Source organism: Nycticebus coucang, chromosome 18, assembly GCF_027406575.1.
Source record: "Nycticebus coucang isolate mNycCou1 chromosome 18, mNycCou1.pri, whole genome shotgun sequence".
In the NCBI taxonomy this organism is placed as follows: domain Eukaryota; kingdom Metazoa; phylum Chordata; class Mammalia; order Primates; family Lorisidae; genus Nycticebus; species Nycticebus coucang.
This window is the reverse complement of record NC_069797.1, coordinates 34,593,253-34,613,186: the sequence shown is the minus strand read 5'-3', so window position 1 is coordinate 34,613,186 and position 19,934 is coordinate 34,593,253. Positions and strand designations below refer to the sequence as shown.

Here is a 19,934-nt window from a genome sequence, read left to right as displayed (position 1 = left end):
TTTTTTTTTTTTTTTTGTGGTTTTTAGCCGGGGCTGGGTTTGAACCCGGCACCTCTGGCATATGGGACCGGCGCCCCACTCCTTGAGCCACAGGCACCGCCCTGTATACCACTTTTATTGATGAACATTAGGTTGGCCTTTTTTTCCCTTAAGTGGAAGTTCTTCATAAACATCATTTATTAAAAATAGCTGAATGATATACCACCCTGTGGATGTGCCATCATTTATTTGGCCACAGTAATATTGCTTTGATGAACATTTCTGCACAAATATTATTTATTCATGTTAGAAATTATTTCTATAGAATATATTCTTAGAAATGAAATTGTAGCAAGAGAATCTAAGATTCTAAATAGGAGTTTTTTACTCTTTCTATCCAGTAAAAAATCTAGATAGGAAAGAGTATTAATGGTAAATGGTTACTTGTTAATGATTGAAAGTGTTCTTTTCTTTTCTTGAACCAGAGTCTCAGTCTGTCACCCTGAGTAGAGTGCTGTGGTGTCATAGCTCACTATAACCTCAAACTCTTGGTTTCAGGCGATTCTTTTGCCTCAGCCTCCCAAGTGGGTGGGACTACAGGTGCCTACCACAATGTCCACGCATCTAGTTTTTCTATTTTTAGTACAGATGGGGGTCTCACTCTTGCTCAAGCTGGTCTCCAACTCCTGAGCTCAGTGATCCACCCGTCTTGTCCTCCCAGAGTGCAAGGATTGTAGGCATGAGCCACCGCAGGTCAGATCCTTTCATTGAGTTGCAGACAAGTCTTCATTAAATGTGTTGTAGGGGCACTGGGCTTGGGTATTTGTAATTATGAAGATGTAAGAGGCTTTCTGTCATTGTAATGTCTTGCCACTTCTTTTTAGTCTACAGGAAAGCCGTCGGTTTTCTGTCAGTTTTTTCAGGAAAATGATTCAGTTTGAAAAGGAGCAAGTATGTATTCTGTTTCATTATTTCTTGTCTGGGAAAAATGGGTTAATGGCTACTAATTAACGGCAATTTTTTTTTATATGAAAAGCTCATTATAATACAATATAAATTTCTGGTCCTTGGGTCCAACCTTTTTTCCGTAGACCTGGCTTAGGAACGGTAATCAAGCACAAAGGAGAAAGTACATGTTTGGAGACTAGAAAACTCATGTGTCACTTCTTTCATGAAGCTTTTCCTGCCAGGCTGGGTTGAGGTGCTGCTCTGCCCTTCTAGTGCCCTGTGTGTCTTTTGTATTGGGTGGTGATCAGTAACTTTCTGAATTTTTTTTTTTTTTTTTTTTTTGAGACAGAGCCTCAAGCTGTCACCCTGGGTAGAGTGCTGTGGTGTCACAGCTCACAGCAACCTCCAACTCTTGGGCTTAAGCGATTCTCTTGGCTCAGCCTCCTAAGTAGCTGGGACTATAGGGGCCCGCCACAATGCCTGGCTTTTTTTTTTGGTTGTAGTTGTCCTCATTGTTTGGCGGGCCCAGGCTGGATTCGAACCTGCCAGCCCCCGTGTATGTGGCTGACATCCTAGCCACTTGAGCTGCAGGCGTCAAGCCAATTTTCTAATATTTTAAAGTGAACTTATGAGTAGAGAAGAATACAGGAAAGACTCAGTTAACAGGAACACACAAAAATCCAAATGTGTAATTCAATCACATTAACACACCCAACCATACTTAAATGTTTTTATTTTGTCAAATTTTTTATTCATGTAGACACATAGTGAAATACTGATTTCTGACTTATGTGCCACACGAGAGGGTTCCCTCTTGTATGTAGTTAACATTTTATAAACACATTCATATATTTTTATATATATCTATTGTGGGGAAGAAAGATTAATAATTCATTGTGATATGATAGAAATCCTATTATTAATGGTGGTATTGTTACTTCTAAACTGTAGTTTTTGTAACTATTCAATTTCATATAGATTGTTTTCAGTTTCTGATCCTGAGAACACTTACAAAATTTCCTTAATGTAGCTTTTTTTGGTTGGTGGGGGTCAAAATACATTTCTAGGACTGGGGATACTAATTTATTTTTTTATTCATTGTTAGATAGTCCAGCAAAAGAATTATAAGGAAAAAGTTAATAATGTAGTTCTTAACAAAAAGGAATGAGAATTACAGCAAAGGAGTAAAACCGGCAGATACACCAGTGTTATCTATTTCCTGTTACTTCTCCATGTAGTTTTGCTTCTTCTCTTTTATTTTGATTTTTTTCCTTTATTTATTACCATTTCAGGCTGTTTGTTTGCTTTTAGACAGTTTCACTCTGTTGCCTGGGGTTAAGTGCCGTGATGTCATCATAGTAATCTCGAACTCTTGGGCTCAAGCTGACTTCTTGTTTTAGCCACCCGAGTAGCTGGGACTACAGGTACCCACCACAACACCTGGCTAATTTGTTTTTGTATTTTTAGTAGAGACAGGGTCTTGCTTTTGTTCGGGCTGATTTCAAACTTCTGAAATCAAGTAATCTGTCTTGTCCTCCCAGAGTGCTAGGATTATAGGGATGAGCTACCTCATCTGGCTGATTTTGATATTTTGATTTGTTTTATTATTTTCATTTGAATCTTGAAACATTACTAGTGAGGGTGAACTCTTTTCGTGGTTTTAGTCATTGTGTGAGTCAAGCATCTGTTCTTGGTCCTATAGTATAGTATAAGTACAGGAAATAGTATAGTGTAATGTTTAATAGCCAGGTTTTAGATTAATAACATGATAGGTATGTATCTTGGGTAATGCAGGTAATTCTAATTCTTACATGCTTATCTGTAAAGGAGGTCATTATAGTTTCAGAGTGAGAATTAAAAGGCTAAATGGGATATCGGATAGAAAGGACTTTGCCTAGTGCTATGAACATTATGAGTCCTTAACAAAATGTGATTCTGTTTTTCATGCATGTGTAAAATATGAGGTCAAATTGACTTTCTATAATATAATACAATCTCAGTGAAGGGAAAAATGAAAGAGAAAATAGTCATTTTACCTTACAAAATAATTTTTATTTATTTTTTATTACTTTTTTAGGCAGAGTTTTACTATGTTGCCTATGTTGCCCTCGGTAGAGTGCTGTGGCGTTATGGCTCACAGCAACCTCAAACTCTTGGGCTTAAGCGATTCTCTTGTCTCAGCCTCCCAAGTAGCTGGGACTGCAGGCGCCCATCACAACGCCTGGTTGTTTTTTTTTTGTTGTTGTTGCAGTTGTCATTGTTGTTTAGGTGGCTTGGGCTGGGTTCAAACCTGCCAGCTTTGGTGTATGTGGCCAGCGCCCTACCCACTGAGCTACAGGCACTGTCATACAAAATAATTTTTAGACTGAAGATGTTAATCTTCTTTGAAAATGAAAAGGCTCAGCGCCCATAGCTCAGTGGTTAGGGCACTGGCCACATGCACAGGGCTGGTGGGTTTGAACCGGGCCCAGACCTGCTAAACAACAGTGATGACAACAACAAAAAAATAGCTGGGCGTTGTGGCGGGCGCCTGTAGTCCCAGCTACTTGGGAGGCTGAGGCAAGAGAATTACTTAAGCCCAAGAATTTGAGGTTGCTGTGAGCTGTGACTCTATGGCACTCTACCAAGGGCAACATAGTGAGATTTTGTTCTCAAAAAAAAAAAAAAAAAAAAAAAAAGAGGTAAAGAATTAGTAGTTATTGATTGTAGAGTTAGTTACAGCTATTAATTGCACAGTTAATCAACACTTTAGTTTAATACTTGTAGTTGTGCTAATTATTACTCTAGTTTTATAGCTGAGGAAATGTTTAAGGTTAGAATTTAAAAAACTTGCTAAAGGTTGGCTCTGCGCCTATAGCTCAAGTGACTAGGGAGCCAGCCACATACACCTGAGCTGGCAGGTTCTAATCCAGCCCGGGCCTGCCAAACAACAATGACAACTCTAACAGGAAAATAGCTGGGTGTTGTGGTGGGCGCCCGTAGTCCGGCTGCTTGGGAGGCTGAGGCAAGAGAATTGCTGAAGCCCAGGAGTTGGAGGTTGCTGTGAGCTGTGACACCAAGGCACTCTACCCAAGGTGACAGCTTGAGGCTCTGTCTCAAAAAAAGAAAAACTTGCTAGAGGTTGTGTAACTAATATTTATTTAGACTTTGTCTTGATACAAGAAGTTTTAAGGTAGATATGACTAGTACACATATGTGCCACACCTTGAGTACTCACAAGGAAGAAATCTTTAGCCTTGGGGAGTGGAACTTTCTCCATTTAAAAAAAAAATTAAGGCTCGGTGCGGCTTATGCCTGTAATCCTAGCACTCTGGGAGGCTGAGGCAGGAGGATTGCTTGAGCTCAGGAGTTCCAAGACCAGCCTGAGCAAGAGCAAGACCCCGTCTCTCCTAGAAAATAGAAAAACTAGTTGGGTGTTGTAGCAGGCAGTTATAGTCCCTGCTACTTGGGTGGCTTAGGCAAGAGGATGGCTTGAGCCCAAGAGTTTGAGGTTCCTGTGAGCTATGACACCATAGTACTCTACCCAGGGTGACAGAGTGAGACTCTGTCTAACAAAAACCAAAAAAAATTTCAGACCTACTTATCCTTCAAAGCTATCGAATATTACATTTTCTGTGAGGCTGCCTATGTTCCTTCACTTTTTAAAATTAGGCTTTTCTCCATGCTACCAGAGCAAAGGGCTTTTATGTTTGACTCTGGTAAGTAGTGCATTTGACCTTTTTCTGGACAAGTCGAACACCAGGCTGTATTTATTTTTAAGCCCTGACCCACTTTCCCCTTCAGATATCTAACATATAATAGCTGCTTAACAATATGGTTGAAATCAGTTTGTAATGTTATAAAATAGGCTTTTGAGGGAAGATTATCTGATTATTTTTTGTTAGGAATCATGCAAGATGGCGAACATAAGAGAATATTATGAGAGGGCTTTGAGAGAATTTGGATCGGTAGATTCTGGTAAGTAGATTTCGCTTATAGACACATGAGTGCATGTGCAGTAACTAATTAGTGTAGTTCAAATGATGTTTCTTAGCTTTTTTCTTCTTGGCCCTTTTTCGGAATAAAATTTGAATCTTGGCCCTGCTTCCTTATTTTGTGCATAAATACTTGAACATATAATTTTGCTTATAATTTCAAGTTCAAAAGCCCAAGGGTCCATGGGTTGTCTATGAAGAACTCTGGATTAGTGAAAGATTTGCTTGGTTTGGTTCCCTTAAAAAACTGTATTTGTAAGGAAAAAAATAATAGTGGAGGTCATAATAAAAAGATATGGAAGTCGGCGGCGCCTGTGGCTCAGTGAGTAGGGCGCCGGCCCCATATGCCGAGGGTGGCGGGTTCAAACCCAGCCCCGGCCAAACTGCAACCAAAAAAATAGCCCGGCGTTGTGGCGGGCGCCTGTAGTCCCAGCTACTCGGGAGGCTGAGGCAAGAGAATCGCGTAAGCCCAAGAGTTAGAGGTTGCTGTGAGCCATGTGACGCCACGGCACTCTACCCAGGGCAGTAAAGTGAGACTCTGTCTCTACAAAAAAAAAAAAAAAAAGATATGGAAGTTATAGCAGAAGGGTAAAGATGAAATGATAATTTTCATTTGTTGTTGGCTGTCACCACATTACCCTCATTTATAGGACTTGTACAAAATACCGTGGGTGCAGGTATGTTGTGTAAAGTCTGAGGTTTTTATTTATGAACTCATAAACACTGATAGGTATTGTTAATAAACTCACATAAAAAAATACATTAGCTGCTTCTGGTTTTCAGCAGTCCTTTGCCTGCTGAAGTAAATGAGTTATTTTTGCTAATCCAAGCAAATTTTATTAAGCATGGTAATAAGTTTACAGTGAACTCACTGAGATCAGTTAGGTCTTGAAAGAAACTCAACAAAATCTTCTTTCTTTAAAAAGTTTAGTATTTGAGTTCATTGAATAACAGACTGCCTTGATTAATGTGAATGGGTTTTTTTTTTTTTTTTCTTGAGATAGAGTCTCACTATGTCACCCTTGGTAGAGTGCTGTGGCGTCACAGCTCACAGCAATATCAAACTCTTGGGCTTAAGCGATTCTCTTGCCTCAGCCTCCCAAGTAGCTGAAACTACAGGCACGCGCCACAATGCCCGGCTATTTTTCATTGCAGTTGCCATTGTTGTTTAGCTGGCCCAGGCCAGGTTTGAACCTGCCACCCTCCATGTCTGTGGCTGGTGTGCTACAGGTGCTGAGCCAATGTGAAGGTTTTCTACTTTATTTTATTTTATTTATTTATTTATTTATTTATTTATTTATTTATTTATTTATTTATTTTGTAGAGACAGAGTCTCACTTTATGGCCCTCGGTAGAGTGCCGTGGCCTCACAGCTCAGAGCAACCTTCAACTCCTGGGCTTAAGCGATTCTCCTGCCTCAGCCTCCCGAGTAGCTGGGACTACAGGTGCCCGGCTATTTTTTGGTTGCAGTTTGGCCGGGGCTGGGTTTGAACCTGCCACCCTCGGTATATGGGGCTGGCGCCTTATATACTGACTGAGCCACAGGTGCCGCCCCTGGGTTTTCTACTTTAAAAACAGTCTTTCACTATACATTTGTTTATAGGCAGTCCCAGGTTACAAAATAAGATAGGAGGGGCGCCTGTGGCTCAGTGAGGAGGGCGCCGGCCCCATATGCCGAGGGTGGCGGGTTCAAACCCAGCCCCGGCCAAACTGCACCAAAAAAAATAGCCGGGCGTTGTGGCAGGCGCCTGTAGTCCGAGCTACTCGGGAGGCTGAGGCAGGAGAATCGCCTAAGCCCAGGAGTTGGAGGTTGCTGTGAGCCATGTGACGCCACGGCACTCTACCGAGGGCAATAAAGTGAAACTCTGTCTCTACAAAAAAAAAAAAAAAGAGATAGGTTCTGTAGATTTGTTCTTAAGTTGAATTTGTATATATGTTGGAATAGGTACGTTTACCTATTACCTGTAATAGCCTCTGTTCGTAAATGCAATTTGTACATAAGTCTGATATTTGTAACTTGGGGATTGGCTATAGTGTAAGGAAGGTAAGAGTGAAATATTGTTTCATGTAGGGTGCTAGGGAAATAACAGAAGTTAAATTTCTTAGAAATGTGTTGAGCTGAGGGCTGTGCCTGTGGCTCAGTGAGTAGGGCGCCAGCCCCATATGCCGAGGGTGGTGGGTTTAAACCCAACCCCAGCCAAATTACAACAAAAAAATAGCCGGCATTGTGGCGGGTGCCTGTAGTCCCAGCTGCTCGGGAGGCTGAGGCAAGAGAATCGCGTAAGCCCAAGAGTTAGAGGTTGCTGTGAGCCGCGTGACACCATGGCACTCTACCTGAGAGTGGTACAGTGAGACTCTGTCTCTACAAAAAAAAAAAAAAAAAAAGAAAGCTTGAGTTGAATTGGTATTAAGTAAGTTTGCCTAATAAAGCCTTGTCACTTGTCTAATTGTATGTTTATCGTAATTTTTTTAAAGATCTTTGGATGGATTACATCAAAGAAGAATTGAACCACCCCCTTGGGAGACCTGAGAACTGTGGACAAATCTATTGGCGAGCCATGAAAATGTTGCAGGGAGAGTCAGCAGAGGTGTTTATAGCTAAACATGCTATGCATCAAACTGGCCATTTGTGAAGAGGAAGATTAAAACTTTGTGAAATAGTATTGTAAGACCTCAAGGCAGATTTTTTTTTTTTTTTTTTTTTGATAGGATCTCTCTCTGTTGCCCATGCCAGAGTGCAGTGGCATTTTCATAGCTCATTGCAACCTCAAACTCCTGGCTCAAGCAATCCTTCTGCCTCAGCCTCCCAGGTAGTTGGAACTATCATTGTACCTGGCTAATTCTTATTTTTATTGTTTTTTTTTTTTTTAGGCAGAATCTTACCCTCAGTAGAGTGCTATGGCATCTTAGCTGACAGCAACTTCAACTCTTGGGTTCAAGCTTTTCTTTTTTTTTTTTTTTTTTTTTGTAGAGACAGAGTCTCACTTTATGGCCCTCGGTAGAGTGCCGTGGCCTCACACAGCTCACAGCAACCTCCAACTCCTGGGCTTAAGCAATTCTCTTGCCTCAGCCTCCCGAGCAGCTGGGACTACAGGCGCCCGCCACAACGCCCGGCTAAGGTTCAAGCTTTTCTTTTGCTTTAGCCTCCCAGATAACTGGGACTACAGGTGCCTGCCATAGCGCTCAGCAATGTTTTAGAGATGGGGTCTGGCTTTTGCTCAGGTTGGTCTCAAACTTGTGAGCTCAGGCAATCTACTCACCTCAGCCTCCCAAGTGCTGGGATTACAGGTGTGAACCACCACACCCAGCTATTTTTATTGTTTTTTATCTTATAATTTTCATTTTTGAGTCAGTTTCACTTTGTCACCCTTGGTAGAGTGCTATGGTATCATAGCTCATAGCAATCTCAAACTGGGGTTCAAGTGATCCTCTTACCTTAGCCTCCCGGCTAAGTGGACTACAGGTGCCCACCACAATGCCCCGCTATTTTTAAAGACAGGGTTTCGCTCTTGCTCAGGCTGGTCTTGAACTCCTGAGCTCAGGCAATCCATACAGCTCAGCCTCTCAGAGTGCTAGGATTATAGGTGTGAGTCACCACACCCAGCAATACCTGGCTAATTTTTTAATTTTTTTGTACAGATGAGGTCTCACTGTGTTACCCAGGCTGGTCTTGAACTACTAGCCTCAAGTGATCCACTGTGGCCTTCTGGAGTGTTGGGATTACAGGAATGAGCCACTATACCCAGTCCAGATTTGTATTCTGTTATGAATCAGATCTGTAATTTGCTCAGAGGTGGCAGACAAGATGCTGTCTGATTTTGAGACATGCTTTAATTTTGTATTAATAAGTTAATCTTTAATTCCAGAAAAGAGAACTGCTGATTTAATGGCTGCTTGTCAAGGCTAGACTTCCCATAAGTATTTTCTAGAATATATGGAAGTCAGACAGCTGAGTTTCATTTATTATCCCAGGTCAGGCATCAATATCTGTAATCTAGACATAAGAGCCGATCCAAATGGAGGAAAATTACAGTTCTCTTTGTTTAGTCTCTCCACATTATAAAAGTATACCTTGTATGCATTTGTTCTAGGAAATATGGAAGAAATAGAATAGTGTAGAGAGGAAAATAAAGAATCCCGTAATCCATCTAGAATTAAACTCAATAATTTGATTTCCTTCATTAGAATTAGATTTATACTATTAGATTATTTGCTCATTCATTCAAGAAATATTTGAGTGTCCATTATGTGCAAGAAAGAAAAGAGGCCTTTGTGGATGTAGGTAGGAGTCACAAAAACAGAACTGAATGTCCCAAGAGAGCTGGTTAGAGCAGCAGAGGAGGAGTTCCTGAGTTTTGGGATGGGGTGTGAGGGAGTCCTTTCAGAAGTTTACTATTATTTAAAAGTATCTCTTTGGGACTGATGAGCAGAGAATTGTTTGTATTGACATCTGACAGTGGCATTACTAGACCAAAGGATGGAAATGGTTTGACCCTACTTTTAAGAGATTTATGTAAGTGTCAGCCGCCTTCTATACTTTTTTTATCATTTTAATAGGTAAGATAGTTAACAGGTTAATTGTTTTAACCTGCATGTTTTTGATGTTAGTGAAGTTAGTGTGTTTTCTGTGTTTGTCTTCTCACATAGGCAATTTTTTTTTTGAGACAGAGCCTCAAGCTTACTGCCCGGGGTAGAGTGCTGTAGCGTCACAGCTCACAGCAACCTCAAACTCCTGGGCTTAAGCGATTCTCTTGCCTTAGCCTCCCAAGTAGCTGGGACTATAGGCACCTGCCACAATGCCCAGCTATTTTTTGGTTGTAGTTGTCATTGTTTGGCAGGCCTGGCCTGGATTTGAACCCACCAGCTCTGGTGTATGTGGCTGGTGCCTTAGCTGCTTGAGCTACAGGTGCCACCCTCTTAGGCTATTTTTTTTTTTTTTTTTTTTTGTAGAGACAAGAGTCTCACTTTATGGCCCTCAGTGGAGTGCCATGGCATTACACAGCTCACAGGAACCTCCAACTCCTGGGCTTAAGCGATTCTCTTGCCTCAGCCTTCCGAGTAGCTGGGACTACAGGTGCCTGCCACAATGCCCGGCTATTTTTTTTTTTTTTTTTTGGTTGCAGTTCAGCCGGGGCCGGGTTTGAACCTGCCACCCTCGGTATATAGGGCCGGCGCCTTACCGACTGAGCCACAGGCGCCGCTGTCTCTTAGGCTATTTTTAAAACAACTTTTTTCTTACTAGTTTATAAGAATTTTTTAATATATTAAGAATATTAATATTTTGTTTGGCCCCAGCTTTTTGTGGTGATTTTTGACAGCCAGAGGTATTTTTTTGTGTGTGATGTTTATTGTTGTTTTTTCGTTTGTTTATTTTGCTTTTGATAGTATTTTTTTGTTTTGTTTTTGTTTTATTTTTTATTTTTATTTTTTTCAATTTTTGGCTGGGGCTGGGTTTGAACCCACCACTTCCAGCATATGGTGCCTGCGCCCTACCCCTTTGAGCCACAGGCGCCGCCCTCATTTTTGTTTTTATTTTGCAGGAATCAAGCCCACCAGCCCTGGAGCATGTGGCCAGCACCCTAACCACTGAGTTACAGGCGCCCTGTTTATTGTTTTTAAAATGCTTTCAAAGCCCTTCCTTTTGCTGAGGACAACTCAATTTTCTTCCCCCCAAGCAGTTAATTAATTTTTCCAGCATTATTTGGCCAATCTAATGTGATGTTACCTTTATTATATATTCAATTTCTGTGGATATTAAGAGTCTGTTTTAGGACATTTTTATTTTGAGCTTTTGTATTCCATTTGCTTGTCATTTGTTTTAAAATAAGAAAAAGGAAGATTACTCTTTTCCCTTTACCTTAAGTCCTGGGAAGTATAAGGTTCTAAATCTTACTCGTCTTCTTTATTTTACAAAAGAAATACTTGTTGCACACGGGTAGGGAGCAAAGACAGTTTTGCTTACAGCAGAACTATGCAGGTGGGTCATTCTGGGGTCTTCACAATCTTATATGTGGTTCTCACCATCACAGGTTATGAAAGTAACTCTCAGTTCACTTAGAGTTGCACTGTTAGAAATAGTAGCTCCTACCCATGTGTAGCAATTTAAATTTATTAAAATTAAATAATTTCTCATTTACACTGGCCACATTTCAAGTGTCTAATAGCCACATGATTACTGTATTGGACAGCAGAGATAGTAGAACCTCTGTTTCTGCCATTGCAGTGCTGACTTCCAGCCAGTTAGGTTTGGGTAAACTGACTCATGGGTCAGCAGAACAGAGCACAAATTGGTCTCATTTACTTTGCAGCAAAGTCTACATAGAGAAAAAACCTAACATTGAATATTGTGTAACCTTTATTTAAGTCACATTTTAAAAAATGACTTTACAAGCAACAGTCTTTAAGGGAGCCCAAGGAAGAGGTTCTCTGATGTCGGGAAGGATTGCCATAAGGTTGCCTGCTGAATTCCAGCTTTTCTGACACTTAAATATTAACTGTTGTTATCACACCTAGCTGTGTTTTTTTTTTTTTTTTTTTTTTTGGAGTTTAGACACTGCAGGGAAGGGCAGCAGCAAAGTCTGTCTTTCCTGTTGGGTTATCCACATCTCAGGCCCCATTGCCAGTTGCTGCTTCAGAGGCAAAAAGGAGAAATAACTGGGTGGCAGATTAGTAGACTTTTTTTTTTTTCTTTTGAGACAGAGTCTCATTCTATTGCCCTCGGTAGAGTGCTGTGGTGTCACAGCGCACAGCAACCTCAAACTCTTGGGCTTAAGAGATTCTCTTGCCTCAGCCTCCCAAGTAGCTGGGACTACAGGCACGTGCCACAATGCCCGGCTATTTTTTTTTTTGGTTGTTGTTGTAGTTGTCATTGTTGATTTTAGCTGGCCTGGGCCGGGCTTGGACCCACCAACCTCGGCATCCTACCCACTGAGCTACAGGCGCCGCCCAAGCAGTAGTAGACTTTTGAGTATTGAAAAATTGGAGCCCTGGGCAGATTCTGTCACAAAACAATGATTAGGGTTACTGTGATTAAGTGTCATAGCCTATGCTGTCTGTGTCCACACCTTGTAGGAGTTTTAAAATCACGTATCCTAGTTTCTGATGGATTAAGTTTAAAGATGATCATTAATTCAAGGTGGGGAGTCACACTGGGCTCCTGAGTTGTCCACTTGTGGATGAGTCATATAGGAGCACCTGTGAAGATGCAAAGAGAAATCGGGTCGGAGCGTCAATGGCATTAAAAGTTTTGATAACTGGCTTTAATATGCTATTAGACTGGGTCATTCTAGGTTTTGAAGCCGAACATAACCCATTGTGGTCTTACAGCCATAGCAGCTGCACCGGCAGGAACTACGAAACTCAGTACCCGAGATTATTTCAAATTTCGCTCAGGGAGTCGGGTAGATGGGGCCTTTTCGGCCAGGCGGTGCGCCCCGCCCCTTCCCCTGCCCAGCCCCACCCCACCCCGCCCCTGGCTTCCGTGTGACCACCCCTCCGCGTCCCGCCTATTCGGCTCCGAGCCCCCGGCTGATTGGCCCCTTAGCGGCGTATCCTCGGGCTGGCAGCCAGGCCGCCGCGTCACGTGGCCGAGCAGCGTCCAGGGCGCCGAGCCGCGGGCAGCCGGGCATGGACCCTCAGGCCGCCGGAGCCCAGGCGCTGGGGGCCGTGGCGCCACTTCGGGGCCCGCTGCTGCCGACCGCGCGAGAGGCGCCCCCCAGCCTGGAGGTGAGCGCCATGGGGGGCCCGGGCACAGCCACCACCTGCAGCCCGGGGCGGGAAGTTGAGGGGCTCGCGGGGCGCAGCTGGGTGGGGGCCGCGGGGTCAGGGACGCGCCTTTGACAGGTCTCAGGCCGCCCGGCGAACGAGGAGCGCCGTTTGGCACGCGCTCGAGCTGGAAACGGCCGGGCAGCGGGACAGCGGGACTGCGGGGCCAGGATCCCCAAGGGCGTGGGTGGGCGCACCGGATCTGGAGGGAAGACCGTTGGCCCACCGGCGCTTCTGCGTATTTGGTGAATGGGTGGTGATGCTGATGACCAAGAGCTGGGGCCCGCTGCTGGGGGCCTGGGCAAGGGCCAGGTGAGGACAGCGAGGAGAAGAACTTTACCCTGAGGTCCTCTGTCCATTTGGGAGGATGCTCCGCTAACCCTGTGCGGCAGGTGTCACATGAGTGCACTCCTTTGTATTCCTTTGGAGACCGAAAGGCCCTTTTGGTCACAGGGTTTCTAGAAACTTGTTTTTCCTGTGCGCACTATACAGTTGCTGGTTCTTCCAAGACCGTTATTACAGTCATCACCTAGCCTTGTTTACAGTCAATCCTTCCTAGGCGGCGAGCTCCTTGAGGGTAGGAACCCTTTGTTTAGGGCTGTTTACCCAGCGCCTAGTGTAGTGCCTGGCATAAGTAATAGACATACTAAATTAGGTAGAAGGATGAAATGCTTATTTAAGCATCAAAGATGGTACTTAAAAAAAAAAAAAAGATGGTACTTTAACCCAAGTAAGATAGGGAAAATGTAGTGATAGATATATAAAGAAAATTACTTTGGAGTGTACTAATTTTGTCAGGGCCCAGCAGAATGGATGTGCACGTCATCTCCAGGGTGTCTGCAAAGACGTGGAGACGAGAAAGTGCAGAGCAAATGGCTTGGAGTTGGGTTCCAGAGCATGGGAGACTTCTGTGCTCAACAGGTGGATTGGGGCCGGGTGGCCTGGGAGGGGAGCTGTGAATGTCATGGCTAATTTTGTACTCCCTCAACTGGAGGGCTGTCCAAGGTTTTGAGCAGAGTAGTGATTCACTCTGTAGGGCTGAGCAAGATGAATAGGTGGGAGGGGAGGCTACAGAAGAGATTTAGGTGAGAAGTCAGACTCCCCTGTGGCCTGCAGTGACCAATGATTGTCACTCACCCCAGCGGATGGAACTGAATCCCTGAACCCAAGCGTGACTGGATAATGAATGTTAGTTAATGGGGGCAGGTGTCAAGTGCAGTTGAGATGTAGGAAGCAATGGGTTTCAATTCAAGAAATGTTACGTTCCTGCTACATGCTAGATGTTTTCATAAATTTTATCGTAAGTCTCTTGCAGCGTCAGAATAATCATCCCTAACTTCCAGAGAAGAAAACCTAGGAGTTGAAGTGCCTATGTCCAGGGTCACATTCTGAATGAATGGCAGGGCTGGGATTGAAGTCAGATCTCATGCAGATGGTGAACATTTCTTTTTTTTTTTTTTTTTGTAGAGACAGAGTCTCACTTTATGGCCCTCGGTAGAGTGCCGTGGCCTCACACAGCTCACAGCAACCTCCAACTCCTGGGCTTAAGCGATTCTCTTGCCTCAGCCTCCCGAGTAGCTGGGACTACAGGCGCCCGCCACAACGCCCGGCTATTTTTTGGTTGCAGTTTGGCCGGGGCCGGGTTTGAACCCGCCACCCTCGGTATATGGGGCCGGCGCCTTACCGACTGAGCCACAGGCGCCGCCCGGTGAACATTTCTTGTTCCACTAGAAAGAGGTCTTGGCTTGGCACAGTGACTCAATCCTAGCACTCTGGGAGGCCAAGGTGGGTGGATTGCTTGAGCTCAGGAGTTTAAGACCAGCCTGAGCAAGAGTGAGACCCCATCTCTAGTAAAAAACTAGCCAGGCATTGTGGTGGGTACCTATAACCTCAGCTACTCGGGAGGCTGGGGCAAGAGGATTGCTTGAGTCCAGGAGTCTGAGGTTGCTCTGAGCAAGGCTAATGTGACGGTGCTTTACCCAGGGCAATGGACTGAGACTCTTGTCTCAAAAAAAAAAAAGAGGTCATGGAGGTGATAGGGTTTCAGGAACTTATGACTGATGGGAGCAGAGAAGCATCTGGTATGCTGTGAGGGAAGAAGATTTTCAGTTAGGTTAGAGGTATTCCCTTCAATGGTCAGCACTGCAGGGGAATTAAAGTTCCATTCCCCCTATTTATCAGTGAGGAGACAGAATTTGATAGGAGTTGTTAACTGGACATAAAGTTAAGGTATCTAAAAAGGGAAAAAGTGGGCGGTGCCTGTGGCTCAGTGAGTAGGGCGCCTGCCCCATATACCAAGGGTGATGGGTTCAAACCCGGCCCCAGCCAAACTGCAATAAAAAAGTAGATGGTCGTTGTGGCGGGCGCCTGTAGTCCCAGCTACTTGGGAGGCTGAGAAGAGAATCGCCTAAGCCCAGGAGTTTGAGGTTGCTGTGAGCTGTGATGCCACAGCACTCTACTGAGGGCAATAAAGTGAGACTCTGTCTCTGCAAAAAATTAAAAAGGGAAAAAGTGTACAAGGTAAAAGCAACTGCAGAAAACACCTACCAGCACTATGGCTGAGGGAGCAAAGGGATGAATTTGAAATGATTAAAATTTATAAGCTTAGAGGAGAGACTGTCAGCCGAAATTCCAGCCTGTGAGAGAAGGGGGAGCTGGTGCAAGGGTCTCTGGGCTTGGAGGAGAGGACCTGGGACCCAGACCTCTAAACAGAGGGCCCGGTGATGAAGGCTGGCTCTGCAGGCGTTGGCAAAACTGGATTCAGTGGCTGCTGTAGGAAGGCATTCCTACTGCCAGAGAAAAGAGGTGTGGCGGAGGTGATGCCTATAGGTATAGGAAGAGTAAGCCCCTTGCTCTTGCCCCATCTAATGGGGGGTTGCAGAGTTGCAGCTCTGCGTCACCAAGGGGAGAATGGAAGGGTGGATTGAACTGACAGGTCCCCAAGTCCCTAGTAATTGCTGCTGCTTCTTGCAGGCTGGCTTTGCTACAGCTGACCACTCTGGTCAGGAGAGAGAGACGGAGAAAGCCACGGATAGACTAGGTAAGTAGATGGCAGAGACTGGGGTGGATATTGGGAGAGACCGAGCAAGTGATGAGAGGGACAATCCCTAGGTCTCATTTATCTTCTCTTTGAAGCAAGGCCTGTCCTCTCTCCTATTGAGTTGTCTTCTCTGCACTGTTCCACAGTGCTCTCCTTTGGAAGCCCCAGTGGGGCTTCCTTAAGGGAAGTGCTAGACTTTCCTTATGTCTAAACCCATCCCTTCCACTGAGAGAAACAGATCAGAACAGTGAAAAGAGTACAGTAGTTTCCCCATATCCCCAGGGGATGTGTTCCAAGACCTTCACTGGATGCCTGTAGCCATGGGTGGTACTGAACTCTGTATATACTGTGTTTTTTCTTATATATACATATGATAAAGTTCATAAGTTAAGCGCAGTAAGAGGTCAATAAGTAACAACACTAATAATCAAATAGAACAATTATAACAATGTACTACAATAAAAATTGTATGAATATGGTCTCTCTCAAAATATCATATTGTACTGTACTGTGAGTAACCAAAACTACACAAAGTAAAACCACAGATTAGGGGGGATTACTGCATAGGCTTCGGAGCCAGGCAAAATTTTTTGCAGTTTCAGCTCTGTGTTAATGTCCTGGGCTCAAGCTTTGTGGCCTTAGATAAGTGATGTAGCTTTTCCATCTTTAAAATTCAGTTAATGCCTACCCGATAGAGTTATTCTGAGGTTTGAATGAAGGAATCTAGAACTGTCTGAAGGGATCTGTACTGTCTTAGTAGCCACTAGCTATTGATGGCATTTAAATTTACCATAATGAAATAAAAGGAGAGATTTAGTTCCTTAGTTATACTAGCCACATGTGGCTAGCACTGCCCTGTTGGATAGCACAGATTCGAGAACATTTTCCTCCTTGCAGAAAGTTCTGTTGGATAGTGCTGGTCAGTTCATATGTATCTGAGGTCTAGTCACAATAGCTCATGATTATTGAAGACTTGACTATGTGTCAGGAGAAGTTCTAAGAGTTTCTTTTTTCTTTTTAATTCTCATAATGACCCTATCTCCATTTTCCAGATGAGGAAACAGAGGCACAGAATAGTAAGTAAAACAGTTTTTTTTAAATTGTGGTAAAAGATACATAATGTAAATTTACCACTTAACCATTTTATTTTATTTGGTAGAGATAGGGTCTCTGTTGCTCAGGCTGGTCTTGAACTCTTGACCTCAAATGATCCTCCCACCTTGGCTCCTAAAGTGTTGGGATTACAGGCGTGAGCCGCCATACCACATCAGGCCCATTTAACCATTTCAAAGCATACAGTACAGTGGCTGCTTGTAGCACAATGACAGTATTGTGTAACCATCACCACTGTTTAGTTTCAGAACATTTTCATCACCCCAAAAGAAAATCCTGTACCCTCTAAGTTACTCTTCATTCCCTTCTTCCCTGAACCCCTGGCAACTGCTAATTTGCTCTCTGTCTCTATGGATTTATCTATTCTGGATAGGCAAATATAAATTGTCTATAAATGGAATCATGTGGGCTTTTGTGTGATCTATTCAAGGTTCATTCACATGGTAGCACATATCAGTGCTTCATTCTTTGTTATGGCTGAATAATTCCATTATATGGATGTACTCCCTCATTTTGTTTATCCATTTATCCATGGATGGACATTTGGGTTGTGTCTGCCTTTTGGTGATTCTGAGTAGTGCTGCTGTGGACATTCTTGTTTTATTTGAACATCTGTTTTCAGTTCTTTTGAGTGGGATTGTTGGGTTATGTGGTAATTCTATGTTTGAGTTATTGACCGTATTCTGTGTTTAAGTTAGGTAAATTTCATTTCAGTCATACATTTATTAATTGGCAGACCTGGGATTGGAACCCAGGTAGATGTGCTTTAGACCCCATGCCTTGAACTCTGACTTACTGCTTCTGGCTATTATTAGTACAGTTTTAATAGCATGGCTGTTTATTGGCTGATTCCTTTCCCCACTCTGAGCAGGCATCACCATAGCACTATATACTTGTTGGTCCATTTTCCTTCCCCAGACTTTTTTCCATCACAGAGAGACATTGGCAAATGTACATTCCGGCTTCCTCTCATGTCAGGAGGAGGAACATGGCGGCTGGCTGTTGTGCATAAATGAGTTCTGCTTTTCTACCTGCCTTCCCCTCACCCCTTCTTGGCCCTTTTTGCACCTTTAACATATTCTTTGAGGTTAGGAAGTGGCGCCTGTAGCTCAGTGGTTAGGGCACTGGCCACATGCATGGGGAATGGTGGGTTTGAACCCAGCCTGGGTCTGCTAAACAACAGTGACAACAACAGCAAAAAAAATAGCCGGGCGTTGTGGTGGGCGCCTGTAGTCCCAGCTACTTGGGAGGCTGAGACAAGAGAATCGCTTAAGCCCAAGAGTTGGAGGTTGCTGTGAGCTGTGACGCCACGGCACTCTACCAAGGGCAACATAGTGAGACTCTGTCAAAAAAAAAAAATTCTTTGAGGTTAAAGGGAGGAATAGAAGAGCAAAAATTCAAGTTTATATTGTGAAAACATCTAATTTACCAGGAGCTCTTTACCTTAGTGATGTGTAAACCACCTGAAAATTTAAACTGTTCCCTGCTCTCTCACAGGACCTGGCAGTTCATGGCCTTGTGTAAGACAATCATGTTATCGAAAGAAATGATCAGTCCCTCTTCTGAAAACATAAACAGAACAGCATTTTTGAAAAGTGCTCAAGTGGCTCTCATATTTGCTTTATTGCCCTCTTAGTAAGTTTGCCAAAAACCTCCCTAGCATACAAGCAGGCTCTCTCTGGTTTGTCACTTGTTTTAAGACCATCTCCCTTCTGTTGATTTCTTAGCCAGTGGAGCACAGAGCCTTCCTAATGACAGTCCTACCCATGGTGAGGGCACCCAATCTGAAGAGGAAGGCTTTGCTGTGGAGGATGAGGGTTCTGATGGGGAACTGAATACCTGGGAGCTGTCAGAAGGGACACAGTGTCCACCCAAGGAGCAGACTGGCGATCTTTTTAATGAGGACTGGGACTTGGAGCTGAAAGCAGATCAAGGGAATCCATATGGTAGGTGTGGAGTTTCTGGGGTCCTTAAGCCAGGCCTTCTCAGACCCTCTTCCCACACTACCTCTGAAGGCAGACAGTTTGGAAAAGGGGCCACATCCATGAGCCTAGCCTGATAATCTGTTATAGGTCTGAAATGTTTGTGACAGGTTCTCCTTTATGTTGAAAAAAAAAAAACAAAGAAAGAAAGGATATGCAAATTTTGAGTTTGACTCCATAGAGTATCCCATTCAATGTAACACAGAAAAGATGTTATCTGTGAATTGAGCAGCTATGGATAGAAGTCGGACTCTGTTACCCAGATGCTTCCTTTCCACTGCTCGGAACTCTTGTCTGAGAAGCGCAGTATGGGTTGCTCAGAAAGAACATGTTTGCCTTTCTTCAGGAAAGGAGGACTGTGTGTGTTTGTGTGTGTACATGTGCGCATGCTTGTATATGTGTGTGTGTTTAAACAAAGTAAGTGCCCCCTAGAATCTTTTTTTTTTTTTGTCTGTTTTTTCCTTCCTTCCTCCCTCCTTTAATCTGTCTTTTAAAACTACAGATGCTGACGACATCCAGGGAAGCTTTTCTCAAGAGGTCAAGCCATGGGTGTGCTGCGCCCCACAAGGAGACATGATCTATGACCCCAGTTGGCACCATCCTCCTCCACTGATACCCCACTATTCCAAGATGGTCTTTGAAACAGGACAGTTTGATGATGCCGAAGACTGAGTGGGGAGCTCTCTGCCTTGTGGTGGGTGGGCCCTCCAGGCCAATGTCTCTCTTTCCTCATCTCTGAGGTGAGATGTCAGATCTGAGAAAACGTTCCCAGTGACCCCTGAGTCTGGGGTACACAGACTGGTGTTACATAAGGTCTCACTGTTCTCAGTTCTGCTGTTTTCAAAGGGTTCCCCCTTGGAATGTGTGAGTGTTTGTGTCTGAGTCAAGAGTTGTGTTCTTTATAAATAAAGATGGAAAAAAGTCAGTCTCCTTTTCTTCATTTTAATGAATGCTTCTGAGCCAGGCCTTACTCCTTCATTGTCATCCCTGAATTACATTTTCAGGATGCAGGGCGCTTAGAGCCTAAAAATTAACTTCATAAAGGAAAAAGAAATTGTTTTGTTTCTATAGATCTGGCCAGAGATTAGAATCCAGGAGACATTGGTGACTTTGTGACTGCTATCTATTCCTGTT

The 19,934-nt window shown here is 43.7% G+C and overlaps 1 protein-coding gene across 7 annotated transcripts in view; it reads left to right on the top strand.

Moving 5' to 3' along the window:
* Positions 1-19,719, top strand: part of LOC128571282 (U3 small nucleolar RNA-associated protein 6 homolog) — a 55,670-nt gene extending 35,951 nt beyond the window's left edge. The window contains exons 17-23 of one of the 7 annotated variants that reach the window (XM_053571034.1): positions 864-930; positions 4,812-4,884; positions 7,377-7,489; positions 15,639-15,705; positions 16,758-16,781; positions 18,546-18,764; positions 19,303-19,719. In XM_053571034.1, coding sequence (XP_053427009.1) covers positions 864-930; positions 4,812-4,884; positions 7,377-7,489; positions 15,639-15,705; positions 16,758-16,781; positions 18,546-18,764; positions 19,303-19,472 — 733 coding nt within the window. In that variant the 3' untranslated portion in view covers positions 19,473-19,719. Of the gene's footprint in view, positions 1-863; positions 931-4,811; positions 4,885-7,376; positions 7,835-8,020; positions 10,794-12,406; positions 12,627-12,899; positions 12,978-15,638; positions 15,706-16,757; positions 16,782-18,545; positions 18,765-19,302 lie in introns of those variants that run through there. The other 6 variants (XM_053571035.1, XR_008375725.1, XM_053571036.1 and 3 more) reach the window with 6 other exon arrangements.
* Positions 19,720-19,934: the final 215 nt, after the last annotated feature.